Source organism: Nyctereutes procyonoides, unplaced genomic scaffold (assembly GCF_905146905.1).
Source record: "Nyctereutes procyonoides isolate TBG_1078 unplaced genomic scaffold, NYPRO_anot_genome, whole genome shotgun sequence".
Classification (NCBI taxonomy): Eukaryota; Metazoa; Chordata; class Mammalia; order Carnivora; family Canidae; genus Nyctereutes; species Nyctereutes procyonoides.
In genome coordinates, this window is record NW_026575049.1 from 7,376,603 (window position 1) to 7,403,878 (window position 27,276).

The 27,276-nt window shown below is 51.7% G+C and overlaps 1 protein-coding gene across 1 annotated transcript in view; it reads left to right on the plus strand.

The window, feature by feature from the left end:
• The window catches only part of RASSF3 (Ras association domain family member 3), a 70,947-nt gene extending 43,790 nt beyond the window's left edge, over nt 1-27,157 (plus strand). Inside the window, exons 2-5 of the mRNA XM_055328933.1 lie at nt 16,596-16,703; nt 19,565-19,793; nt 21,503-21,612; nt 24,569-27,157. Of these exons, the coding sequence (XP_055184908.1) occupies nt 16,596-16,703; nt 19,565-19,793; nt 21,503-21,612; nt 24,569-24,718 (597 nt within the window). The 3' untranslated portion in view covers nt 24,719-27,157. The remainder of the gene's footprint in view (nt 1-16,595; nt 16,704-19,564; nt 19,794-21,502; nt 21,613-24,568) is intronic.
• The last annotated feature ends 119 nt before the right edge of the window (nt 27,158-27,276 follow it).

The following is a 27,276-nucleotide window of genomic DNA, read 5'->3' on the forward strand; positions in this document are numbered from 1 at the left end:
ATCCCCTGTTCAGTGTTTCCTTAAGAAATGCAGTAAGAAATAACAGTTATAGTCAACTTTGTTCCCTAAGTGCTTAGCAGGTACTTAGAGTGTTTAGGCATAGAATGGAATTAGTTGCAGAATGCCAATTGTTTATTTTCTGTTTAGGGTGAAAGCCATGAGGCACAAAGGAAGCCGTTAACTTGCTTTGTAAATTTGAAATTTTGTTCTTTTTTTTTTTCCTGATGAGATGTTCAGAGTGGGTAACTGAAACAGCCTTCTAAAAATACCCTGTAGCAGCACAGAAAGTATTTTCTCTTTGTCTAAAATTAGCTGATTTGAGGTCTGTCGTCTGGTTTTCTAAATCCTTCCATTAGGAGCTCTGGCCGCATCTCTCTCTAGTTTTATGGGCTCTGGGTAACTTGTTTGATGGGGAAGCAAACCAGGAATGACTTTTATCTTTGACAGAAGAATTTATAAACATCTGAGGCTGGATCCAGTTAAGATCTCACCTCTCCCAGGAAGCCTTCCCAAGCTGTTTCTCTCCTGCGCTCTCCTTTCTGTCCCCCGTCTTCCCCGATGACACCTCTTTCCATGTCCCACCCCGACCCCGAAGCACATAGAACCTGTGCTCTGCTCCCTGCTCCACCCCAGGCCTCGCGCGGCTATTTGCTAAATATTAGGCGCTTAGCAAATATTTGTCAACTGTCAGAATTGATGCATTTACCGAGCAAAAAGGGAAAAACATGATTTGGTGGTGGTGTTGACAGAGACCTGCAAATTCAGGAAGTGGGAACTGAAGAGAGAGAGAGAGAGAGAGAGAAACAGAGAAAGAAACAGAGAAACTAGTTGAGTTGGGAGCGGCTCCCAGGTGGTGGGAGGTCAGGGTGCGGGGCTGGAGGCAGAGGCCTGTGCCTGGGGGCTGAAAGCACGCCCTGAGCTCCCCTTCCTCCGCCAGCCCTAGATGGCACTGGACACTTTTTTCCTAAGATTTTATTTATTTATTCATGAGAGACAGAGACAGAGACACAGGCAGAGGGAGAAGCAGGCTCCATGCAGGGAGCCCCACGTGGGACTTGATCCTGGGACCCCAGGATCACGCCCTGGGCCGAAGGTGGCGCTAAACCGCTGAGCTACCCGGTCTGCCCAGCACTGGACACTTCTAAGGTGTGTTTATGTTTTGAAAATACCATGAGGTTTTGAAAAATGTGGCTTATCTGCCTCAGGTGGGAAACCACAGTGATTTTGTGAAAGGCGCACCCAGGTTACGGTTTGTATTTGTCAGTTTCTGAAACCGTTTTTTCGGTTGCTTGGAGTGTGTGTGCTTTCTCTTCAAATCCCTTCACAGAAAGGGGGTCCTAGGGGCACCCGGGGGGCTCAGGGGTTGAGCATCTGCCTTTGGCCCGGGGCGTGACGCCAGGGTCCTCGGATCGAGTCCTGCGTCGGGATCCCTGTGTGGAGCCTGCTTTTCCCTTTGCCTGTGTCCCTGCCTCTCTTTGGGTCTCTGATGAATAAATAAATAAAATCTAAAAAAAAAAAAGAGAGAGAGAAAGAAAGAAAGAAAAGAAAAGAAAAGAAAAAGAAAAGGGCAGCCCAGGTGGCTCAGTGGCTTAGTGCCACCTTCGGCCCAGGGCGAGATTCTGGAGACCCGGGATCAAGTCCCATGTCGTGCTCCCTGAATGGAGCCTGCTTCTCCCTCTGCCTGTGTCTCTGATGAATAAATAAATAAAATCTTAAAAAAAAAAAAAAAAGAAGAGGGTCCTTCATTCTCTGATACTAACAGAATTTCTTCTGTCTTAGAAATAGTCCCATTTCATACCTGCTGGGATAGTCCGGGAGGATCCCCTGTCATCCCGGTGCCCCCCCCTGAGTTCTGGATCCGGTGGTGGGGAAGGAAGATGGGGACCAAAGTTTGCTTTAACTTTCTTTGCCGACAGCAGAGGAGGCCGACGGGGAGCTGGTGGCCTGTGCCTGTGGGCAGGTCCCTTCCCGGGGTGACCTCCCGGGCTGGGCTGAGGTGGCCCCCCTCCGGGTTCAGAGCAGAGTGGTGGCTCCGAGTGAGGGCGGAGGGAGGGGCAGGGGCCCGCGCACCCGCTTTCCCCTCCAGCTCCGCCCACAGGTGGCCCTCGGGTGGCCCACGGGTGGACGGACGAGGCCTCCTTTCTTAAGTCGCACACAAAGCTGGTTGGCAACTGATTTTCCTCCCGGGCCCTGGAGGAGCATGCTGCCCCGGTGACCTTTGCATTGGCCTCTGTATCCTCATCAGGGGTCAACAGCCTTCCCAGGTCAGGGCCCCCTGGGGAGGGCGACACATGTAACCCATGTTTGGACCTGGCCCAGAACTCCGTGTCCTAAGGAGCAGTGCAGAGCTCACCCAGCATGTACCAGTCGCTGTGTCCTTTCTTCTTAATCCTGCTTTAGGAGACCCGGTGATCGGGAGGGGGTTCCCGGCAGAGTGGGACTTGGAAATGGAGTATTTCAATTTTGATATTTTGGGAAGGGAAACCGTTGTTCCTAAGGAAGGAAAGTGCTAAATTGGAAGACTCTCACGTGTCACACGCACCATAGGACTGGCCTGGAATTGGTCGTGTAGTCGGGCCTGGACAGCGTGGCCCTTGGGGATCAGATGCTGTTCAACACCAAGTGTTCTTTTCTAGAGCATTCTGGAAGTGGTGGTTTTAAAAGGTGTGTTAGACGTGTTAGAGGACTGTGAAAACCTTCCCTGGGAGGCAAGGTGGGGGAGTGGAGTGGTGGCTGGGAGAAAGGACAAGAGAGGGAACCTTGACATCTGTGTGCTGGGGACCTGGGGTCCACCGTGCAAGATGAAGCCCCACATCTGCGTTTCTCGGGAGGTCCTGGCCCCGGCCTTCCCGGCCCCCAGGGACCCCGCGGTGTGCATCCCGAGTGTGCTGACCTCCCCCTGCAGGTCTTCAGGTTAGAGACGCGTGGCTGGAGCTTTGCCCCAAACCCTAATGCTAATAAGCCTCCATTGGCCTCTCTTCTTTCCACTTCAAGGCTGCCTGGGGCTCTCTGTGCCTGTGTGCATCTCCCCCTTGCAGGCAGCCCCCCTGCACCACCCTGGGCTGGTATGGGGGGTAGGCGGTGTGGGGGGGAGGCGATCTCCAGCCCTGAGGAAAGGTGGGGCAGGAAGGCACTTCCTCGCAGCCTGGGACTTCCTGTGCTGGCCTGAGAGTGTTGCAAATCCTCAGGGTTGCACCAGCGGCGCCCTGCCCCCTCCTGCCGCACCACCCCCCCCATGCTGGCAGCTGGGTTTCCGGGCTAGTTTTTGGGAGGGTAGCTTGTTTTTTTTTTGGGGGGAGGGTAGGGTAGCTTTTTAATTTTATAAATTGAAATTGGTTGCCTTGATGGGGTGATGTTAAAGACCTGGCTTTTCCCTTTGACGGCCTTTGGCAACAGCCGTTTTTTGTTTTCTTTAGTTTGGTTTTTGTTTTTCACCCGGTTAGAGAGGCTCCCTCACTCCCCGGCCCTGAGGGCCTGTTCTCACCTGGCACCTCTGGGTGCCGACCCTGGCAGCCTCCCAGGTGGGGGGTGTGGGTGCAGCGGGCTGCACATGGACCGCGGGGAGCCTCGCGGTGCTGCAGCCTCTGCGCCTCCTCTTGAACTTGTTTCTCTCTCTCTCTCTCTCTCTCTCTCTCTCTCTCTCTCTCTCTCTCTCTTTAAAGTAATTTATTCACTTGTTCATGAGAGACACACAGTGAGGCCGGGACACAGGTGGAGGGAGAAGCAGGCTCCCTGCAGGGGCTGATGGGGGCCTCGATCCTGGACCCCGGGATCACGCCCTGAGCCCCGCAGGGGCCCCCGAATATCTCGAGGTGGCCCCTCCGCCGAGGAGCAGAGTGTCCATTTATGCTGACAAACGTGCTGAATTGCTTGGTGTTTTTACTCTGGTTTTTAAGGATCTAATTTTTTAATACGTGGAAATCTTTTTATTTTCCCGATCAACAGTTGTACAGACTTCCGGAGAAGCTCTTGAAAATTTTGTGGGAAGTTTTGTGTAGAAAGAAAACCCACCTCCAATCTCAGCAGTCTGGCGTAAGCACGGTTCTAACATCTTGGCGTGTTTCTCTCTTGTCCGTGGGCACATTGACACATTAAAAGACAAAATTCAGCCGAGTCGATCTTCCATGATCTCACTGGCTCTGGTCTGTGATTCAGGAATTGGGCTGCATTCCATCTGGCCCATCGGAACTCTGAAGAGCTGTAACAAGAGGAAAGATTTTGGGGTGGGGGGCAGCAGTGGCGGTGGCACTTGCAGGGAGGGCCACATGGAACTGATGAGAGAGAAAAAGCAAAAGGGGCAGTTTGTGGCAAGGTCACCTTCCTTTAGGGGACAGCAGGGATCTCTCAGGCTGATGACCTTACTAGTGCTGACCCGGTAATTCCAAATCGACTGCTGTAAGGTTTCACTCCTTGGGGGGAGGCTGCAACTGTAAGTTCGGTATTTGATCTTAGTTTGGGCACTTGGGCTTAGCACAGATGACTCCACTTTGGGCTTGGTGTCCAGCTAGGCACATAGTTTGTCTTACGGTTTTTCTTCCAATTTTTTTTTCTCCTCCCATTAAAAAGTCTTCTGTAGGATTCCCATTAATGGCCCCTCTTGAGATTTGGAAGTATTATTTAGCTATTTCCTTAATGCGGGGAAACAGTTTGATTTTTTTCTTTTTTCAGTTTCTGATTTTTAATTCTCTGTGGTCCTGGCCAGATTACTAAGTCTCTCTCTCTCTCTTCCTCTTTCCAACACAGGGGCTTGAACTAATGACCCTGAGATCAAGAGTTGAGCTGGCAAAAAAAAAAAAAAAAAAAGAGTTGAGCTGAGGTCAAGAGTCTGATGGTGACCTGACCAAGCTACCCAGGTGCTCCCATATGACTCTCTAATAAACTGCTAGTTGTATTAGGTTTTCACTCTTCCAAATATTAGGTTGGACACAGTGTTATCAGAACAGCCTTTGGAAGCCAGCAGTGCATAGACCCGAGGGTTTCTCCTCTTATTTTCATCATCTGAAGTTCATGGTTGGTTCTTTCCTCCTCCTGCTTTCTTGGCTTCATGGGCTTTGAATCGGACGGACCCACTATGAACCTTACTTGCTAGTTTCTGCACTAACTGCACGTCCTCGTAAGCCTCCGTTTGCTTATCTGCAAAATAGGGCTAATAGTGGCATACCCAGTTATAGGGTTATTAGAAGACTTCAGAGTCTGGTTGTGAAGGGGGTGGCACAGAGTCTGGAGTTTGGCAATCAGATTCACTAAGGGCAGCTCTCAGAGGGGAGGCAGTAGGTCTGGGCTGGGGGTGGGCGGGTGCGGTGGGCGCCGTGCACCAGGCCCTTGGGCATCCTTCTGGCAGGGGCTTCTCTCTCCTTCTGATCATCTTGGGTGTCACCTAATTCACCCAAGCCTCTGACTGTGGCCAGCCTTGTATCCCTGACACACTGCTGGTGACTTAAAAAAAAAAAATTTTTTTTTAAGATTTTATTTATTCACGAGAGACCCAGGGAGAGAGGCAAAGAAAGACCTACCTAGGCAGAGGGAGAAGCAGGCTCCCTGCGGGGACTGGATCCCAGGATCACAGCCCCTCTTCTGGTGACTTTTGTATTTCTCACCCGCTCTGCGACTAAGCAGGAGGGCAGGGGAGGATTTCTGTAGAAAAAAGTATCTCTACCGATTGCTTATGTCAAATGCTTTTAAGGTGATAATTCGCCTGATTCGTTATTTGAATTGATCTAACCTTTTAGTGACTCCAGAGTACTTCTAACTCCTTGGTCGCAAGACAAAAGGTGACTCCTCACCGGGGGCAACGTTTGTAAAAGTGGGGGGATCTCTCTTTGTCCTTCATCCCCAGTTGCCTGTGGTGTAGAAGAACCAGTCCTCAAACACTTCAGTGGAGCCTTTTAAGAGCTCTGAACAGACTTACTCAAAAGAGCAGCCTGGAGTGGTGGGGAGGCTGCTGGGAGAGGGAGTGGACGGGAACTGGAGGGATAGAAAGCAGCTTTAACCCTTGCGGCCCCCTTCGGACTTTGAAGTTTGTCTAATTAAAATCTTTCTTCATCCGGACATCTGGTGTGAAAGGACTGACAATTCTCTCCCTTTCTCTCGTGGTGCCAGTTGCTTTCACATCTTTTTTATGGGGTGTTAACCTAGACTCCAGACTATAATTGGCAAGGAAGATCGCCAGGTATCTTTTGGAGAAACTTGCTGCTGATAATTTTTCTTGGAGTGCTGACCTATAGACATTTATAATTTTTTTAATTACATAATTAAAAAAAAGACTTTATTTATTTGAGAGCACAAGCAGTGGGAGGGGCAGGCAGAGGGAGATGGGGAAGCAGGCTCCCCAGTTGGCCAGGGAGAGTGACCTGGGGCTGGATCCCAGGACCCTGGGATCATGACCTGAGCCAAAGGCAGACATTTAACCAGCTGAGCCACCCAGGCGCCCACATTTCAGGTTTACTGGAGACATTCCATTCTCCGTCCAAATTAGGTGATGGCTCCTATTTGCTGGGAAGCCTCTGCCCTGGATTTTCAGATTCCTGCTGTTGGTGGAGCTGGAGCAACCCGGAGCCTGCGCAGCTTCCCAGATGGGCTCCACCTGCCTCCCCCTGGTTGTTGCAGCCTTCATTCCCTCACGCTTCCTGTCTGGCTCCCCTCCAAATGAGCCTGCCCATTTCCTTTCTCTGGAACCTCTCTCCCCTTGTAGCCAAGGTTCAAAGGTTCCATAACCAGTCAAAGGATGTGAAGGTCACAGACCTGACTGGCAAACTCTGACCTTTGTAAGAACCTCTAGTGTCCCTGGGCTAAGCTGAACTAGGACTGTGGCTCTGGAGCTAGTTTTTTTTTTTTTTAAGGTTTTATTTATTTATTCATGAGAGACACACAGAGAGAGGCAGAGACACAGGCAGAGGGAGAAGCAGGCTCCATGCAGGAGGCCGAGCGGGACTCGATCCCAGGACCTTGGGATCAGGCCCTGAGCCGAAGGCAGGCGCTCAACCACTGAACCACCCAGGCTTCTCCGGAGCTACAGTTTTAATTGCTCTTAGGTAAAGGCAGTGCCCGGATGATCCTCGGAGCCTTGAGCAGTGAGCTGTTTTATTTTATTTTATTTTTAAAAAATTAATTAATTAATTTATTTATTCATGAGCAACACAGAGACACAGGCAGAGGAGGAGCAGGCTCCATGCAGGGAGCCCGACGTGGGACTCGATCCCGGGTCTCCAAGATCACGCCCCGGGCTGCAGGCGGCGCCAAATCGCTGCGCCACTGGGGCTGCCCCAGTGAGCTGTTTTAATCTAGAACTTAGGGTTGACACCGTGGTTACCAATGTGGTGCCTTTGCCTTTCTCACTTCCTTCCTGGCTTCTCAGTGATTCCTTATATTACTTTTCCAGTTAATTTTCCTAATACCCAGTGGGCTTACTTTGTAGGTACTTGATTAGGGCAGTGGTGTACATAATATAGAACATGAGAAAACTGGGGTGCCGGTCTGGCTCAGTCAGAAGAGCATGTGTGGGTCTTGGTCTTGGGGTCATGAGTTCGAGCCCCACAGTAGGTGTGCAGATTTCTTAAATAAATTAAAAAAAAAAGAATATTAGAGAACTCAGTGCGGAAAAGGACAGGGACCATAGTCCAATGGTGTCTTAATAATCAGGGAAGCCGTCCTTCGAGGAGGATGCACCTTTCTTTGGAAACCCCCAAGAGTCCACTGCATCTCTCATTCTGCCCCAAACCTCAGGGGGGTGCTGACTCCCCAGGGGCCGCATTCTTCTTCTAATGATCACAGCTGAGTGGCTGGGTTTGGATGTGCTTATCTCTGAGGCCGCTAATACTCTCTCTCTGTCACCGAGCTCACCCAGAATTTGAGAACCCTAAAACCAGTTGTGAAAGTGTATCCCCTCCGAGCCTGGGGTTTCTGAGTCAGTGCGATCGGGCACGCCTAGAGGTTGGGCTCTCCAGCTGGGGCACTCCGAGGAGACTGGTCCACCTCCAAGTTTGTTTTCTGGCTCCAGACAAACGAGTGGCTGTTTGACGATTGGCACGCGACCCGGTTTTGAAAGTACAACCATATAGGGTATTGCGGACTGGTAACCAGGGGGGTTTAAGAAGTGAGGTCATGGGAGGCCCAGATGGGACGCTTCGGGTGGCTCACAACTGCAGTTAATCTTATTAACACCCTGGGCCCGTGCTTGCTCTCCTGCCCCTCGCGTGTGGGGGCGGCCAGGGGCTCCCCCTTCGGTGGCACAGACGGGGAACAGAAGCATAGAAGACTTTCTGTCTGGTGTCATAAAGGCCTTTTGTGTGCCCTTGCAGATCCGTTTAGTTTTGAGAAGCCAACAAAAAACCTCATGCAGATTGATAAGAATGTACACAAGCGGGGATGGATTGCAAATGCAGTCTTGTAGATGTGGGCTCCGGACCCGGTGGACTCCGGTTGAAAAGGAATGTGTGGCAGCCGCCTTGGGGCATCGAGCCTGTCCCAGGACAGGATCCCCGAGTGCAAGATTCAAAGATGCTGTCGGGTTCCTTGGAGGCAGGAGGGAGCACCGCAAGCAGCCCACCCACCGTGGAGGGCCCGGGATGCATGGATGGGGTCGCCTGGGGGCTCCTGGGATAGAGCAGTGGGGACTCCTGTGGGTAGGACGGCTTCCTAGTAGGGTGGGCCTCGAGAAGGGGGGTCCCAGGGGGAGGTGCGGGGTGGTGCGAGCACGCAGTGCTCTTGGGCGAGTGGTAGGGGCAAGGCTGGGAGAGAGAGGGGGGCGGCTGGGAGACTTGAAAGGCAGTAGATGGCACACGTGCGTGCAAGAGAAGCCTACTACACTGTTCCATCCTTATAAGGTTGCTGCCTGCTTCTATTTTCAAAGTCCCTTTGAAAGAAAAAAAAACAAAAGTCCTGTAAAACACCCATCTAGACTCCCTTCTGCTGTTCTCTTTGTTTCACAAGTAGCCTTGAGACAAAGGTGGTTTAAAGCGGTCAAGTTCAACAGGTGCGGGTCGGGTGCGTTAATATCCCCGAACAGATACAGAGTCCGCTCACGAGGTGAATAATTGATAAGAGAAATGTCCGTTGTTATGTAATGTTCCATCTGCTCATAATTAATGAGCTCACACCTCTAACAGTGGCACAGGTCTGTTTTCTTAGTTTCCTGTCGGGTGCTGATACCGGTTGGTTTTAACCTGCTGGTCTTCCCGGATCCTATAGCATCCTATATGCTTTGGGGCCTCTGAGGGCGGAGGCAGAGGAGGAGGAAGGCGCCCTTCTGGCCTGGGGAGCAGTGTCCCCTCAGCCACCCCCCTCCTCTTCCCTCTGCCTTTCCCTGCCCTGAGCTAGCAGTGATGCAGGTCTCCCGACCTGGAGGCCGAGGTGGGGGGAGAATCGTTCCCTTCCTCTTTCTTGCTGTTGGAGGCGTGAACGGCCTACATCCTTCCTGGCTGCACAGAGGCTACAAGCTGAAGTCGGGCAGGATGGGTTCCTGAGCCCTCAGCCCCAGCCCTATAGCCAATATTTATAAAAGATCTTCCCAACTGGCAGGGGGAGCAACTGGACTGGCCAGAGTGAATCCGTGTGCCATGGCCGTGCCCCAAGATAAGCGTGAGCCTCTGGACGTGGCACCCGGCCAACTGTCCACGCTGGTGCCCTGAGACCGTGGCAGCAAGCAGCACCCTGTACTTTTAAGGTCAAGAACAGCAGCACCGAGCACCCCAGAAACAAGTGTTCCTATTCTTTATTTCAGGAATAGAATTCCGTTTGCTCCAGAACACTTGTCTTTTTTACGTTGACCTATTATTTTACATTGCTGTATTTTAGGGTTTCCCCGTCTTGCTCTTCGTTGGCAGCCGTGCACGTTATAGTCCAGATTCACATTGTCCAGTCGAGTCCCACAAGGCACACATTGGTATTTACATTTAGATTATTTAAAAATAATAAAAATGGGAGAGGGGTTCTGGGGGACTCTGTGGGGTAAGCATCTGCCTTCAGCTCAGGTCACGGTCGCGGAGTCTGGGGATGGATTGAGCCCCGCATGGGGTTTCGTGCTCCACAGTTTAGCGCTGCCTTCAGCCCAGGGCGTGATCCTGAAGTCCCGGGATCGAGTCCCACGTCGGGCTCCCTGCATGGAGCCTGCTTCTCCCTCTGCCTGTGTCTCTGTCTCTGTGTCTCTCATGAATTTAAAAAAAAAAGTCATTAATTAAGACTCCATTCCACTCTAGCTGTCTGTGCATCCCGTTTGCAGCAGGGGCCCATTGCTCCGAGACCAGGCACGGGTCGGATGCCGGGTGCCTGATTTCTATTCTGTACCCAAGACTGGCACCTGTTCCGTGGCTGGTGCCCCTGGGTATCCCAGTCCGTTTGGGACCACAGTAGGTGACTGCCCTGTTTCCACATCTGGAGGGTGACATTCAAAGTAGGGATTTGTGAATTTGGAATCTCGCCTCACTTGGAGTGAGCACCTGTTGGCCAGGTAAATACACACTTTTCCACTGGCACGGACTGAGCCGCAGCCCGGCCAGGAGTCCGAGCGACCCCACACGGAGCTGTAGGACCAGCAACAGAGAGGTGGTGACACGGTTTACCTGGTGTCTGTCCGTCCGTTGTCAGGTGCTGTGCCTCTGTTGTCCCCCACCCAGAGACACTATGCTAGTGGTGGTTTTTAAAGGGTCAGTGGTTTTTTTATTTTTTTATTTTAAAGAAAACAAGGGGGTGGGGCAGGAGTAAGACCAGCTGCATCAGGCTGTCAGTCCAGAAAGGAGGGAGAGGCCGCGGCCCTTGGCCCAGAGCTGGGCGCCAGGGGCACTCAGTAGAATTGTTGAATAATGAGTTGAGTTATATTTTCTTTTTCTTTATTTTTTCTTTTTTTTAAATGATTTTATTTATTTATTCATGAGAAATCAAGAGAAGGCAGAGATGTAGGCAGAGGGGGGCCGATGCAGGACTCGATCCCGGGGCTCCTGGATCGCACCCTGGGCCAAAGGCAGGTGCCAAACCCCTGAGCCCCCGGGCGTCCTGGTGTTCTCTGTGCTGTAGCAGCTCTGGCCTGCACGTCGTGGTGGTGGTGGGGGTGTGTGTGTGGAACAGAGGGGTTGAGAGGCCTGCCTTCGGTCACACAGTGAGGACGGGGCCGAGAGGTGATAGGACCTAGCTCGTCCCAGGTGGCGGCAGTGCAGCGGGTCCTCCGGGTGCTTTAGCTTCTGGTTGTTGTTAGCTCTTTAGCTCAAACCTGTAAGTTGAGCTAAAATTTCGAGTTACAGAGAGTTAGCAGGAAGGGCATTAACAGCCCTCAGACCCTCGGCCCAGAGCTGTAGGAGCGGTAGGTTCTGGGGCGGTGTGTGGCTCTAACCCGGGGATAGGGACGCAGGCAGGGCGCGGCCCTGGGGAAGTCCACGGGGGAGCCCAGCTCTGTGACCCCCAGGAGCCAGCAAACCCCAGAGCAGTCCCCGGGCTTGCTGGAGGCAAACACTAGTGAGGCTGGGGTTTATGCCCCGCGCCCCCCTCTGCCGCCGGGTAGGGGGGGAGAATGGGTGTACCAGAGGGTATAGTGGGGAGACCAGGAAAGCAAAGCAGCTGGGAAAGGAGAGGACCCGGGCAGCCCGTGCAGCCCCAGTGGCTCAGCGGTTTGGCGCCGCCTTCGGCCCAGGGCGTGATCCTGGAGACCCGGGATCGAGTCCCACGTTGGGTTCCCTGCAGGGAGCCTGCTTCTCCCTCTGCCTGTGTCTCTGCCTCTCTAACTGTCTCTCATGAATAAAAAAGGACCCGTGGCTGCCAGAGCACCTGGGCGTGGCCGGGACAACAATAGGGACGCTGCCCCGGGCGTTTCCTGCCCTCCCAGGTCAAGGTCAGCGCCTGTACTCTTTTATCTCTTCTGCTCTCGCCTTGCGGGGTTTTAAAGACCCCTCCTTCTTTGCACCTTTGCACCCTTGTGCCCAGCTCTGGCCTCCTGGGCTGCTGCATGCCGCTTCCCAAGGCCTTTTGTGCCCGCAGGAGGAGGGTCAGGAGGCTTCTTCCCGGTGTTGGGGGGGTGCGGTCTCTTTTAAAGGGGTAAAGATTTGGAAGTTCTCCAGCTCTGGAGACTTCCTTCAGTCCTGACACTGAAAGAAACCAGTGTTCTCCACTCCAGGGCCTGAGCTTGGGACTCGTGTGCCTGTCCCCTGCTTCCAGAAGCTTCCGCCCCACCTTTCCTCCCTCCCCTCGTACTCCACTGTGCTGGACGGTAAGCACCGTGCAGGTGGACGTGCCGTGCCTGACGTCCCCACGCTCGGGCGAGGGCCTGGCGCCCAGCAGAAGCTCAGCAAATATTTGCTCAGGGCAGCAGGCCTTGCTCTGTGGCTGTGCTGGGCGACATCAGTGCAGTGTCCCAGCAGACAGTGGATCTTGAACATTCTCATGGCAGGGATAAAGAATTGTAATCACGTGAGGCGAGGATGCTTGTTACTTGTGGCAGTCGCTGCAGTGCGTACGCCCGTCCGGTCCTTTCGCAGGGCACCTACAACACGTGCAGTGTCCTATGTCAGTTCTGTCTCCGTAATAAAAAAAAAAAAAAATCAGGGTCGCAGCCTTTTAGGTGTCAACTGCTTCTCTGGGATCTGCTTTCCAGCTGACCCTTTAATGAGAGGGGTCTGCCTTGAAAGGCTCTAGGAGGTCCTTGGGTCACCTCTTTCCTGGCCTTTTGATCTCTGAGAGGGAAGGAGAGTTGGGGCACCAGCCTGTCTCATTCTCGCGTGCGTGGGTGATCCAGGGGGAGTTTCTCTTTCCCAGCCAGCTCGCTCCTTCAGTCTTCCTCAGGCTCCTGGGAGGCCTGGGTGCTGAGCTCAGCACCTGCAGTTAAGAACTCCCCAGGGACACCTGGCTGGCTCCTCGGCCAGTAGAGCACACTGCCCTTGATCTTGGGGTTGTGAGTTTGAGCCCACACTGGGTGTAGAAATTGCTTTAGAAAAAAAAGTCTTAAAAACAAAACAAAGAAACAATTTACTGAATTGTCTTGACCCTGCCTCTTCACTCTTAACCACTCTTCTCCCTCCTCTTCATTCTTTTTTTTTTTTTTTTGAGTTTGTTTATTCATGAGAGACACAGAGAGACAGAGACACAGGCAGAAGGAGAAGCAGGCTCCACGCAGGGAGCCTGCTGTGGGACTTGATCCGGGTCTCCAGGATCACGCCCTGCACGGAAGGCAGGTGCTAAACCCCTGAGCCACCCAGAGATTCCCCCCTTCCTTTTCATTTTTAGGATTATCTCTTATTTAGGCAGGAAGCCTCGAGACTGGACATATGCTCCAGTATTTGTGCAGTTAGCTATTTTGTTCATTTTTATTTATTTGTTTAAAACTTTTTTTTGTGGGGGGAGGTGGAGTGAAGGGAGAAGGGTGAGAGAGAATCACAAGCAGGCTCCATGCTCGATCCCATGACCCTGAGATCATGACCTGAGCAGATACCAGGAGTCGGATGTTTAACTGAGCCACCCAGGTGCCCTTATTTTCATACTTTTTAAAAAAGATTTTATTTATTTATTTATTTATGAGAGAGGCACAGAGAGAAGCAGAGACACAGGAGGAGGGAGAAGCAGGCTCCCTGCAGGGAGCCCGATGTGGGACTCGATCCAGGACCCCAGGATCATGCCCTGGGCGGAGGGAGGGCAGATGCTAAACCGCCAAGCCACCCAGGCGTCCCTATTTTCGTACATTAAAAAAAATTTTTTTATACATCTTTAATGATGGGCCTTTGGTTGCCTTGATTCCTTAAATGGCACCATCCTGCTCTACAGGTCACACACGAGTGAGAGCGGCCTCAGATCTCTGCAAAATTCTCCTGTTAGGCCAGGAAGCACTTTCGAGATGATTCACTCTGGTACCTTTATTTGAACGGAAATGAGGGAGTGGACTCAGGTCACTGAGCTGAGGGCATGGGATTAGTTGGCGACAGACTCGGGATCGGAGCCCTGGCCTTGCTGGTATTGAGCATACTTTTCATAACATCCTCGTGCCCCATCTCACTGTCTACTTTTTTTTTTTTTAAGATTTTATTTATTCATGAGAAACACACAGAGAGAAAGACAGAGACATAGGCAGAGGGAGAAGCAGGCTCCATGCAGAGATCCTGATGTGGGACTTGATCCCAGGGCTCTGGGATCATGCTCTGAGCTGAAGGCAGAGGCTTAACCGCTGAGCCACCCAGGCATCCCTCACGGTCTACTTTTTAGTATTGGCTTTGAAGAGTCTTTGGACTGTCTGGACTGAAAAATAAATGTCGGAACAAAACCTCATTTTTTTCAGCTATGGCTCGTAGCCTGCTAATTGTGGATTGGAAAGAGCCAGACAAGCAGAAAGGTGCAATATTTTTGAATTTCTTTAGAAATAGTCATTGAAGGGACACCTAAGTGGTTCAGTGGTTGAGTTCCTGCCTTCGGCCCAGGACGTGACCCCGGGGTCCCGGATTGAGTCCCGCATTGGGCTCCCTGCAGGGAGCCCGCTTTTCCCTCTGTGTCTCTGCTTCTCTCCCTGTCTCTCTCAGGAATAAATAAATAAAATCTTAAAAAAAAAATTGAAGCTTCTGAAAAATTCAATCTATAGCTCTTTTTTTTCCTTTCCTAATAACTCTTGACACCAAAAATTGGATTGCTTTGGGGTTTTATGTTGGCAGACAGAATGGTCCCCAAGGGATTTGGGGCTCATTCCTCATGCTAGGGAACGTGCAGGTGTCTCGTGCTATTTCCCCAGCATTGTCACCACTGACCCTGGGACACCTGGACTTGGATGCCACTGAACTTGAGAGTTACCGACATACTCTATGGTCCGCACACCTCAGCTAGTTCAGGGTGTGAATTCAAGAAACTCACGACCTGAATGGTCAAGAGCCATTTTATGTTCTTTTTTCTCTTTTATTTTTTAAAGATTTTATTTATTTATGAGACAGAGAGAGGCAGAGACACAGGCAGAGGGAGAAGCAGGCTTCATGCAGGGAGTCCAATGTGGGACTCGATCCTGGGACCCCAGGATCACGCCATGGGCCCAAGGCAGGCACTCAACCCCTGAGCCACCCAGGGATCCTTTTTTTTTTTCTTTTTTCCTTTTAAAGATTGTATGTATTTGAGAGTGAGCATGTGCACGTGCAAGCAGGGGGCATGGGCAGAGCGAGAGGGACGAAGAGCTCCGTCCCATGACGTGAGATCATGACCTGAGCTGAGATCCAGAGCGGACAGCTAACCCACGGAGCCCCCCTGGCGCCCCTGGAGTCATTTTAGGTTCTTTTGTAACGTGTTCCTACAGGTTCCTTGGTAGCCACTCCGTGGAGCCTGTGGCACCAGCTCCTGGGGACGGTGGGCACAGACTGGCGTGGGTAGCTTCCGCCTGCGAGGATGATCCAAAAAAAGACACCGATGCGGGGGTTTTATTGTGGGCGATACATCAGTCCATATTAGTTACTCTTCCTCTTCTTGCCTTGAAGGTTGTTAGGACGCTTCGTCCTTTGGGTGCTACTCAGGGTTGAGTATGATCACATAGCCTTTCTGCAGGTTTTCAGACACGCACAGGGGAACAGTGGGGACCTATTCGTGTTCGTGGAAACAGCCTAGAGGACCCAGATTAAAATTGCATTTGGTGTGTTAACTAGTGGGGTTGGCCCTCAGCAAGCCATGTAGCCTCAGGAACGAGAGTGACCGAGGGTTGGTGGGCTTCGGGACCAGGCTTCAGGTAAATTCCATCACTGCCAGAGAACAGCTAAGTTTCTCTTAGCAGGTGAATTCACTTAGGACTTGATCTCCTTTGGAAACTGGAACGATGTTGTCTTGGTTAGGTTGGTGGGAGACTTAAATGCAGTACACGCCGGGTGTCTTGTCCAGCTGGCTCCGGGGGGGTCGCAGCACACAAGCTTGGGCCCTGTGACTGCATATTAGCCATTGCACAACGTCCCACACCAGTTGAGCTCTTGAGACCGTACACCACTGGGGAATCCTTCAGTGGTAAGAGGGTTCAACCAATACCGTCCCGCCCGCAGTGTAGAGAGAGGTTGGGGCTGGTGAGAGTGGGCGGTTAGGGGAAATCTGGATACAAGGATTTGTTTGGAAGGGAAGTGACCCTCTGGTGGGTGTCCTTAACCAGGTCCTTGCTTCGTGTCACGTCATTAAGTCCCATACTGGGGGACGGTAGGTCCCCTTTTGCTTTGTAATGGGACTTGTGCTTTGTTTTGCTTTGTAAATGGGATGAAGCTGTGATGACCATAAAGTTGGTAGAATGTGCTAGAGAAGCTTTTGGTAGGTGTCCTTAAATGTCGTTTCAAATGAAAATAGCCAGTCTTGCAGGTGCTCGCAGCGAATGGTGCTTGTGCAGAAGGGAAATTCAGCAAAGACGGTCTGACCAAAGGACCACGTTGAGGGAAGTGTTGCTTTTAGCTGCTGACAGATTAGTTTTATTGGCTCTACGGCCCTCGGGGAGACTTGGCCTGAGGAATGAAAGCCGTATTTGGTGCGTGACCCTGAGAGTTGAGGGGGGGGGGCGTGTGCGTTAGTGTCTGTGGATTTCAAGGTCAAGTGCTCCGAGCCCTTGTGTGGGATGTGAAAAGAATCCCGGCTTATCTGCATCTCTTTCTGTGCCTGTTCATGTGCAGCATGGCCTGTTTTTCTTCTAGGATGTGGAGAAAGAGAAGGAGACGCACAATTACCTCAGCAAAGAGGAAATCCAAGAGAAAGTTCACAAATACAACCTAGCAGTCACAGACAAGTTGAAGATGACCTTGGTAAGCGCCCATAGTATTCTTAACGCTGACACATGTCAAAAGACAAACCTCAGTTGTCGGTGTTCCCTTCTGTATGTTTTAAAAATTTCTGAACGGGGCCTGAACGGGGCAGCCCGGGTGGCTAAGTGGTTTAGCGCCGCCTTTGGCCCAGGGCGTGATCCTGGGGTCTCGGGATCGAGTCCCGCGTCCGGCTCCTTGGGTGGAGCCTGCTTCTCCCTCTGCCTGTATCTCTGTGCCTCTCTCTTTCTCTCTCTCTGTCTCTTTGTCTCTGTCTCTCATGAATAAATAAAATCTTAAAAAATCTATGAACAGCATCTGCAGAAGTTTAATGGTCAAGGCACGCAGGACAGTAACGTGGGAGTATTTCTGCAGCGCTCAGATTAAAGCTGTTTCTCGAAGTATCTTTCTCTCTACATCAGTTAACACTGGGAAGATTTATTGTAAAAGTTGTGTGACCCCTCCAGAGGATTTTTGGTGTTGAGTATAGCCGTTGCCCGTTGACCATACAGGAGGTAACGCCTTCTGGTAAGGCTTAGATAAGTTTTATCTTGGGCAAATACATTTGCAAGTGGCGGCAAGAGGACTTCATGGCCGTGGATTAGAATACAGTTGAGCTAAGACTCCTCGGGGCTGGTTGTCCTGGAAGATGGCAGAGGTAACCCTCAGCTGCTACCCACTGTTGTTCCAAGGCCCGTGGGGAGTGAGGGTGCGGGGGAAGAAGGCCCAGGCCTTAGTGCCCTGGACAGAGAGCCCGCAGCAAGGCCGGAGTATCGCGGGCCTCCCACTGGCCTGGCTTCTGTGCCTCAGCCTCTGGCTGCACCTGCCAGCCCTCGGTGCGTCTCCGGGACCCATGGGCTCCTGCCTCTCAGGCCATTGACTGTGAACTGACTGTTCAGCAGAGGACCGGGCGACTCGCTTAGACAGGCTTTGGGGAGGAGCATGACATATAAAGCCTCGTGAGAAAGCATCCCTCCCCAAGGGGACTCCCCCGAAAGCGGGGAGCCGGACACACGATCCCAAGATTAGTTTTCATTACTCCAGCAGTGACGCTTCTCTGGTTTCAAATGCATTTTGCATCGAAGGAGACCTGTTCTGCTTGCCACGGGTTCTTGTTCCCTCCCCCGTGGAGATTAAAACACGCAAGGTCCCATCTCATTACAAACCTAGTAGACTGGGTTTTTTTAGATTTTATTTATGTATTCATGAAAGAGACAGGCAGAGACACCGGGAGAGGGAGAAGCAGGCTCCCTGCAGGGAGCCTGAAGCGGGACTTGATCCCAGGACCCCAGGATCGCACCCTGGGCCAAAGGCAGGTGCTAAACCACTGAGCCACCCAGGGATCCCCAAACCTAGAAGTTTTAAGTGTTGTGTGATACTTTGCACAAGAACGAGCAAGTGAATCAGTGTTGTAAATTGATCTTGTGGAAAGGAAGAAAAATAAATGGGCTTAAAAGGAGGTTTTTAATGTTTTAGTTTGTCCCATTTCTATATGACACCTGATGATTTGTTTTAATAAAAAAAAATAAAACATTAGAATACTTTTTTCCCCCCTAAATACACTGGATGTGTATTTAGAAATAGTTTTAGAAAAAGTGAAGACCAGGCCATTGTTATTATTTTTGGCAACTAAGAGACCGTAAGTCTACCATCATTTAGGACAAATACTAATAAACTCAGCAAGTCGCGTATATTAAAAATGTGCACTTTTCCTGTATAAAAAGCATCCCTCAGTAAAACAGAAAATAGTATCCAGAAGGGAGGTATAAATACCAGGGCAAGACAAAAAGGACTAGGGCTTAGAATATTCACAGGTCACACTAGCTTCTACTTGTTTTACACTTGTTGCTGGAGGCACCCAAGATGCATCGTCCTGTGCCCCACGCTGTAGGGGACAAATGCTGTGCCGGGACATTTCAGTGAAATTGATTTAGGACACCCCATTATCGCCACCAGGAATGACACCGCGTGCGGTGCCTGGGGGGCTCAGTGGTTTAGCGCCTGCCTTCAGCTCAGGGCGTGATCCTGGGGGCCCGGGATCGAGTCCCGCATCCGGCTCCCCAAGGGAGCCTGCTTCTCCCTCTGCCTGTGTCTCTGTCTCTGTCTCTCTGTATCTCTCATGAATAAATAAATAAAATCTTAAAAAAGGTGGGGGGATGAGCTAGCTTGTTTTCATATTGTCCCCTCCAGCTTTGCTTGGCTGTTTCCAGGTACCCTAGCGACCTTCTCTTCTTTCTCTTTTCCCTTTCCCCTTCTTTTCTTTTTCCTTTTCTAGAGAGCTGAGCAGGGGGAGAGAGAGAAGCAGGCTCCCCACTGAGCAAGGACACCCCCGCCCCCAGACATGAGGGGCTCCATCCAGGACCCCGGGATCGGGACCTGAGCCTAAGGCAGGTGCTTAGCTGACCGAGCCAGCCAGGCACCCCGCGACCTTCCTTTTCTGGGTGATAGCTGGCCCCCAGCTGCAGATGTTTGCTCTAAGCAGCTTGCCCCGACGTGTCCCCCACGCACGAGTGCCCCTTGGGAGTTGCTGGCCCCTGCTCCAGGCCCCTGCTCCAGGGAATGGGAACCCCTCCAGCCGCCCCCACCTTCCACCGGTGGCCGCAGAGGCATCAGTCTCTGCTGTGGCCCCCGCAGCACCAGGAGGCGTCTGTCCCCGCATCTGCCCTGCAGACCCCGTCCGTCCCTGGAAGCACTGCCCACTGCCGGTGGCGTTGACCTGCCTCCCAGATCCTGCCCTTAGGGGCAATCTTTAGTGAAGCTCAGATCAAGAGGAAGGGGGTCTCCTAGTCTTCCGTCCTGCTAGGCTCCTTCCCTAGAAGGCCACGGGCGGCCCAACCGACATGCGCTTTTTCTTCCTGCTTCAGAATTCAAATGGGATTTACACTGGCTTCATTAAAGTCCAGATGGAACTCTGCAGCCCCCCCCAGACTTCCGGAAAGCTCGCTCCCAGCAGCAACGGCTGCATGAACACGCTTCACATCAGCAGCACGAACACCGTCGGGGAAGTGATCGAGGCCCTGCTCAAGAAGTTTCTCGTGACCGAGAGCCCTGCCAAGTTTGCACTTTATAAGCGTTGTCATCGGGAAGACCAAGGTACGCCGCCAGGCCTGGGATGAAGTGGCCTCTGCTTTCAGGTCTTTGTCCTCCTCAGCAGAGGGAACAGGGCTGGGTGTGTGGATCCCAGAGCCCAGGGACAGATTCGGGAAGCCATGGTGACCGGGGCGTACCCTGGCAGTGTTTCCCGGCCTTCCATAGTCTTGAGCCGGGCAGTTGTGGCTCCGGGGAGCTCCGAGGCGTCCACACATGATGGGCATTTGCGACGGGTTTTGTGACGTGTGCACGGGGTGGGGGGGCATAGCTTAGAGTCTTTTTAAGCCTTAACTTTAATGCCCTTCAGGACAAAAAAAAGAATGCCTCCGTGCTTGGAGGTTGCATGAGCGCATTCCACACTTGATGCGCGTCTGCACACGAATGGCTTGGGGCCTTGCCCCAGGGGCCTCCAGGATGGGGAGGCGCAAGCGCGTCCCCGCAGGCCTTAGACTTGCTGCCCAGAGGCAGCTGCGTTGTCTCTGGCTGGGCAGCGGCATTGGGCTCCCCGGGGGCACGTCCGGGGGATGCAGGACGCTCGGCTGCCGTCGGCCTCTGACCTCATACCCGTGCTCAGCGGGCAGGCCGAGACAGTTAAGCGAACTGACACTGGAAGAGGCGCTGAGCGGTGGCTGTCACCCGCGGTGGAGGCCTGGTCCGCTGGTCACCAGGGGCTCCTTGGAGTGTGTCCGTGTGTGTGGCGGTCAGCTACCTGGGCTGTTGCGGGAGGAAGAGCTGCTGGGGTGACATGCTCGAGGTGTCCTCCGTTTGCCCAGGGACGAGCGCAGCTGGATGCCGAGCATGCCCTCGCCCCAGCCGCGGCCCGGGCCCTGCAGCGCGCAAAGAGCCGCAGGCCCAGGCTCCGAGCGAGGGGATTTACACCTGCAGGGAAGCCCGCAGCTCTGAGGCCCTTCCCTCCAGGAGCGCCGGACTAACGTGCACGAGCTCGGGTGGCATCGCGTCCTGCCGGCTGCACTGCCTGCCCGCCTGGACTTGAGCTGCTCAGACGGACAGCAGGAGCATCCTGTGGAAATACTACCCTCCTGGGCGGCAGCTTCTTTCAGCAGTGCAGGCAGTGCTGGGTCCCTCGTGTGTGTGTGTGTGTGTGTGTGTGTGTGTGTGTGTGTGTGTGTCTGTCTCTGTCTCTCTCTCACAGGAGACACGCACAGCTGTGCCTAAAGCCATCAGAGCTTGTGTTCTGACTGCTTGATTTGTTTGCAGCTGCTAATAATTCTAAATTAATCTACAGAGAGAGTTGCTCTGATTTTGTGTTCTTTGGACGGTATATTTTTACTGTCTTATTTATTATTTATTTATTTATCTATCTATCTATCTATCTATTTATTTATCTATTTATTGATTACTGTTTCTTAAAGGGGTTGCAGGTGCTTGAGTTAAAGTGTATTGCTTTCTAAACGGAGCAGCAGAATGCGTTCTGAGCCCATCTTGGGACTAACTAATATCTGTTTGAATTCACTCCTGAGAATCATTTCCTTTCTAATCAAGGCACAGCATATACTGTGCAGCTGGAACGGAAATAGCATAGATTTCATTCCACTGCCGGCCGTTCAAGGGGATAAGATGAGGAGGACGGCGACCTGGGGGCTGGGTGTTGTGGGCTGTGGCCTGGGTCGGGAGGAGGGGATGGAGAGCGGGGTGTGGGGTCCAGGGAAGGGCGCGATGCTGTGTAACGGGCTGCTTGCTTCCTTACGCAGTCTATGCCTGCAAGCTCTCAGACCGGGAACATCCGCTCTACCTGCGTTTGGTAGCTGGGCCCAGGACAGACACACTGAGTTTCGTTCTTCGTGAACATGAAATCGGAGAGGTAAGTGATTGTTCGTTCTTCCTTTAAACCACATAGAGCAGCTGGCTCTGTTTTACTGCTGTATTCCCAGTGGGGGGTGGGGATGAGGGGGAACAGGAGGAGAGAGAATGTGCACACACGTCTGGCCGTCTGTATCTCTTGGGATGGGGAGAGCTGGTCTGCAGAGGACCATTTTCTGTGTGTTTTTGAATTGCCAGAAATGAACCCAAAGTTAGCCTACAATATATCTACAAAATACAGATATCTAGGTCTGTACGTTTTTACAGTATCTATTGTCTTCGTTTGTAATTCTCAGAAGTGGGAAGAGAGTGAGTAAGAAACTTTCCTCCCACCCGAAGAGCCCTTTTTACTCCTTCTACCTCCAAATTAGCCTAATCCAGCTAAACCACGAAAGTTGATACTCTCCATATGTTTGCTGCTAACAGACCTCTCCAGGCTCCTTCGTTTGAAGGGAAATGAAAGGAAATGTAATCAAAAAGTACAATGTCCTAGGCACAAAAAGGAAATGCAGCCTTTTTTTTTTTTTTTTAACCGCGAAGGACATAAAACTTTGTAGAATCTTTTTTTTTCTCTTGCCAACATAATTTTTATTTTTTTGCCAAAGGGATTTATAAATTACGTTTGTATGTGCATCATTTGCCATTTTCTCTCCAGGGAGGATTGAATTTAGGCCAGTTCAGTTGGAGGAAGAAAAGCACTTCGTACAGTCCTTCTCTAGATCAAATGCCAGCTTTAAGACGACACTTGAGTCAATCTTGTAAGCCCTGGGTGTCTGTCTTCTGTCTGAACAGGAAATGGTATGAATTGTCCGTGTGCAACATTGTGTGATGCAGTGAGAATAGTTTCCAGGGTAAAAGCTAGGAAACCGGGCCTCTGCTTCTTACTGTTCCTCTTGTTAGTTGAGGAGCATGACCTCGGGTAGAATTTCTCATCTTTTCAGTCCTCAGGTTTGAAATCTGTGAAGTGGTACTAAAGACTTTAAAAGGTGGTTTTGAGTCACAAATTAAAAATATATGTGAACATGCCTTGTAAATTATGGTCCTAGATCTGTAAGTTGCAACCTGATTTGGGGAGTTTTGGGAAGACTGCTACTTTAATTAATAGAAAGTAGAAAGTTCTCTCCTCCTACTCCATGTTTCTTTGATAACCAGGTCAGAATTCTTCTCCAGGAAGCCTTCTGCCATTGTGCCTACTTGGTGGTTTCATTCTTTCTATTGCATCTGTCCCATTTGTATTAGACTGTCTCCTGTCTTTTCCCTCCCCACGCCCTTGGGAGTTCCCATCAGAAGTTGTTCCCGGGGCGCCTGGGTGACTCAGTCAGTTGAGCATCCAACCCTTGGTTTCAGCTTGGGTCATGGTTTTGGGGTTGTGAGATCGAGCCTAGCATGGGATGGGGTCTGTGCTCTCTGCTCAGCGGTAGTCGGCTTGGGATTCTTGCCCCCTGCCCCTCCCCCTGTTCATGTGCGTATACTCACTCAATCTCTCTCTCAAATAAATAAATAAATCTTAAAAAAGGAGAGAGAGGAAAATTGTTCCTGGTTAAGGCAGTGATTCTCAGCGGAGGTCCCAGGGAGGATGTGGTGTTTGGAAAACAAACAAAAAACCAAAATCTTCCCTAGTAATGGCAAGCACTTTTCTTGACCTTCACTATCAATCAAGAAAATTTTTATTTAATTTTTATTTTTTATTTTTATTGATTTATTTATGATTGAGAGAGAGAGGCAGAGACACAGGCAGAGGGAGCAGCAGGCTCCATGCAGGGAGCCTGACGTGGGACTCCGTCCTGGGACTCCAGGATTGCACCCTGGGCCAAAGGCAGGCGCTAAACCACTGAGCCACCCAGGGATCCCAATCAAGAAAATTTTTAAACTCCACAGTGTTTATTTTGTGCCTTCTGGGTACCCGGTGCTATTGGGGAAACAAGTGAGAGACTCGGGCAAGAGGCTCAGCCCGGATAGTGAGAGGCACCACAGCTGCAGTGTGGGTAAAGTGTAGGTGAGGGAGATACTAAGCAAATAATTGTCATAATTTTTAAATCTCTTGTGATCAGGGCCGTCATTGCTCAGTGCAGGCTTCTAGTAGACCACGTCCTGGGTGGGAAGGGAGGGGGGAAGGAAATCATGGAAGACTTCTTTGAGGAAGTGGCATCTAAGCTGAGACGTGAAGATTGAGTAGGAGTTCACCAGGCAGCGTGGAGAGCGTGGGCAGAGCTACTGAAGGACATGTGAGTAGGACAGCGTGAGAGAGAGGGGAGCGGAGGGGTTAGGGTCTTGCAGACTTAGCAAGAACAACCAGGGGAAGCCATCAAACAACTGTAGCAGTGGCTGGGCATGCCTAGATTTGCGTGTTCCAGAGAGTAGTCCGGCTGGCTGTTGGAGGAACAGATTGGGGAATGGAAGAGTGGAGTCGGGGTCATGGGGCGGGTTCTTCCGGGGCCTGGAGAAGAGGGCGGTGATCGAGGGGGCAGCAGAGGTAGCAGAGAAAAGCAGGCCAGTTGGAGAGCCACTTAGGAGCTGGTGAGATGGGGGGGGTGGGGAGGCAGCAGTGACTGTGGGGGCTGCAGGGAGAGGGTGGTGGGGAGTGGCTCCTGTTGCTTCTGGGCTCAGGTGGAGGGGGACCAGGTCAGCGGCCAAAGTGTCTAGTGTACCTGGGGCCCCCGAGGCCTGTCCTCGGCCCCAGTGAGAGCTGGTGTGGAGAGCTGTGGGTGGCCTGAGTTGGCCTGGGTGCCCTCTTGGGGGCTGGGGCTGGGTGGGTGCCCTCCTGGGGGCCGGGGCTGTGTGGGTGCCCTCCTGGGGGCTGGGGCTGGGCCTACATGCTCTCCCCGGGGGCCATCCTGGGTGCCCTTCCTGGGGGCTGGGCCTGGGTGCCCTCCCTGGGGCACGGCCGGAGCGGGAGGGGTGGCCGCCCCCCCACGTGCTCAGGCCACCCCCTCCGTCCCCACCTTGTGTCCCCGCAGTGGGAAGCCTTCAGCCTCCCGGAGCTGCAGAATTTCTTGCGCATCCTGGACAAGGAGGAAGCCGAGCAGCTGCAGAGTGTGCGGCGGCGCTACGCGGCCTACAGACACAAGCTGGAGGAAGCCCTGGGCGAGGTGTGGAAGCCGGACTAGGACGCGGGACCTGTGCCCGAAGCAGCCGCTGCGGGGCTGTCATCGGGGCTGTCGTCTTGGCTGTCGCCTGGGCAGCTGCCGGGCAGCTTCTCCGCGGTTCTGCGGTGCCGACCCCCCGGCAAGCTGTGAATCTGCTCGTGTGGCCCGGAGCTGCCCAGGCTGCTTGGAAGCAGGGACTCTGGGGTTTTTGTTTTTGGGTTTTATTTCCTTACTCTGTTTTAGTTAATTCTGTGATGAGGACGTTAAGCAGGTTCAGGACATGGCAGGTGATTTTTTTCCAGGCTTCACAAGGAATCTATCTGAATACTTGTCCCATCTTGAAGCTACCTGTCCGGGTGACGTTTTTCTTCTTGTTTTTAAATGTCAGGGGATGCGATCCGTGGGAGTGGAGAGGCCAGGACCAGGGACCCTGAGGAGGTTGTGAAGGGAGACTAGGAGCTCGACCGAGAATGTGCCGAGCAAGTGTGGAGGCGGCGGCCTCGGCAGGGCAGGTGCGCAGGGCAGGTGCGCGTAGGTGGCGTGAAGGCTTACGGTTTTGAGGTTAAGCTCGCTGTAGTATAGCTGGATTTGCTGGTAAGTGAAATGTGGAAGCAGAGCCAAAGAAAGTAGGAGCTGGACCCAGAGGAGGAACGGGAAGTCTGCAGCTGACCGGAGACTCGAACCTTCTGGCAGGTGGAGCTCGTGGGCCCAGATGGAGGGGGAGCCTTGCAGCCGGGCCGCCCCCTGAGGGACGGGGGGGGGGGTGTGCAGTGATCACCTGCTAACTTCTGTCCTGTGACACACACCCCCCCCCCCAGCTGTTTTCTGAGTTGAAGAGGATTCTGGGTCCGGGGGCAGGGGTGGTGGCGGTTTTCTTGCTAGCTGGGAGATGGAGGTAGAGAGCTCACAGCATCCATGTGTGACAGTCACTCCCTTCCTTTCCCTGTTTTCCCTTCTTCCTCGCACTTTCCCCTCTTCCTGCTCCACTCCCACCTCTTTCCCCCTCCCCTTCCTCAGCGACTGCCCTTTGCTTACCTGAGGATGTAGTTACAGACTCAGGGCCTTTAGATCCTCCTGCCAGGAGTCCTGGTCTGTAAGGAGGGTGGCGGCCAGGGACGGAGGACTCCCCCGCCCCCAAAAGCCGGACTCCCCCGCCCCCAAAAGCCGAGCACACAAGAGGGGTTCTTTGTGGAAATGCTTTAACAAAAATGCATGTTCCTACCCACCAAAGAAAGGCGTGTGCAATAGAAGCCTTCCTTTAAAGCACAGTAAATAACCTCATTTTCTTTGCAGCAATCTGAAGACAACAGGAAAGATGTGCTGTGGTTCTAAAGGGGCCTTATAATCTACTTTTCAGTCTAGATATATTTTGTTTTATAAATTCCCAAGGAATTGTCAACACTCTGGTGACACCTAATGGATTCTTTTTGAAATTCCAAGGTGCTTCATTTCTTTGCCTCTTAAGTGAACTGTGCCTTTTATTGCATTTCTGTTCCCCTCTTGGTGGCGCTTCTGACTTTTCAGAGACCGCCCGTCCCGGTGGAGGCAGGTGTAAGCCATGGTTCTGCGGCGCCACATGAGTTACTGAGACAATCATATCTTCCTAAGCATTTTAAGGAGAGTTGGAAAAAAAAAATAAAGTAGAACTAGCTATAAAATATGTATGGCACATCTTGTTTAATTTTGCATGGAACTTCTTTTTAGTGCATCGATGAGGTTTTAGTGACATCGTCATCCGACACTTTACCGTTATTGTTCAGGGAACGCCTTCATGATTTTTATACTGGTTTTACTGTTCAGACTGTGGCTTGGGTTTGCGTATACTGTTATCAGCCAGCTGGTCTTTCGGTTGCCCACCCAGTAAGCTTATATTTTGTGAAGCATTTGTTTCTCAGATTAAGACACTGTTAGAACCTAAAGTAGTAGCTGATGGTTATCTGTGAATTTTTTTTTTTTTTACTTGAAATAGATTGTCTAAAATAGGCATCCTCCTCCGTAGTATCCAGAACCTCGCTTGTTGCCGTGTGCACTACAAGTTGCAGTTTGGAGAACTTGCCGTATTGAAAAGTCTGTCAGTGCATAGTTCGATACTGATGTTCTCTGCCAAACACTGGTTCCTGCAGCAGCATTTTTCATGCATAAAAGAAGAAAGGCCATGATGGCCAGAGATTTAAAAAAAAAAAAATCATTGTACAAATTGTTATGTTAAATTAAACTAAGCTTTGCTGTAATACTGTTTTCTCTTCAATAAGTGATGGTACCGGAATGTTGTCTAAGTGAAGGGGGGGTAGTATTGCAGGGGAGCAATCTAAATCGCAGAAGTAAAAAAAAAAAAAAAAAAAAAAAAGTATATTTATAATTTTGATGAGTTTATTTTTATAGGGAAGAGTTTTCTTCCCTACAGTTGTTCCTGGAATGGCAAATTGTTTCCATTTATTAAAAGTCGAAGTTGTTCGTTGATGTTTGTGTGTTTTTATTTACGATAATAACGTGCCGGGTAAACGGAGGCCACGGGAGTGGGACGAGCTGCAGGAGGGTGTCCTGGGCTTGGGGGCCCGCGCGTCCTCCAGGTGCTGCCT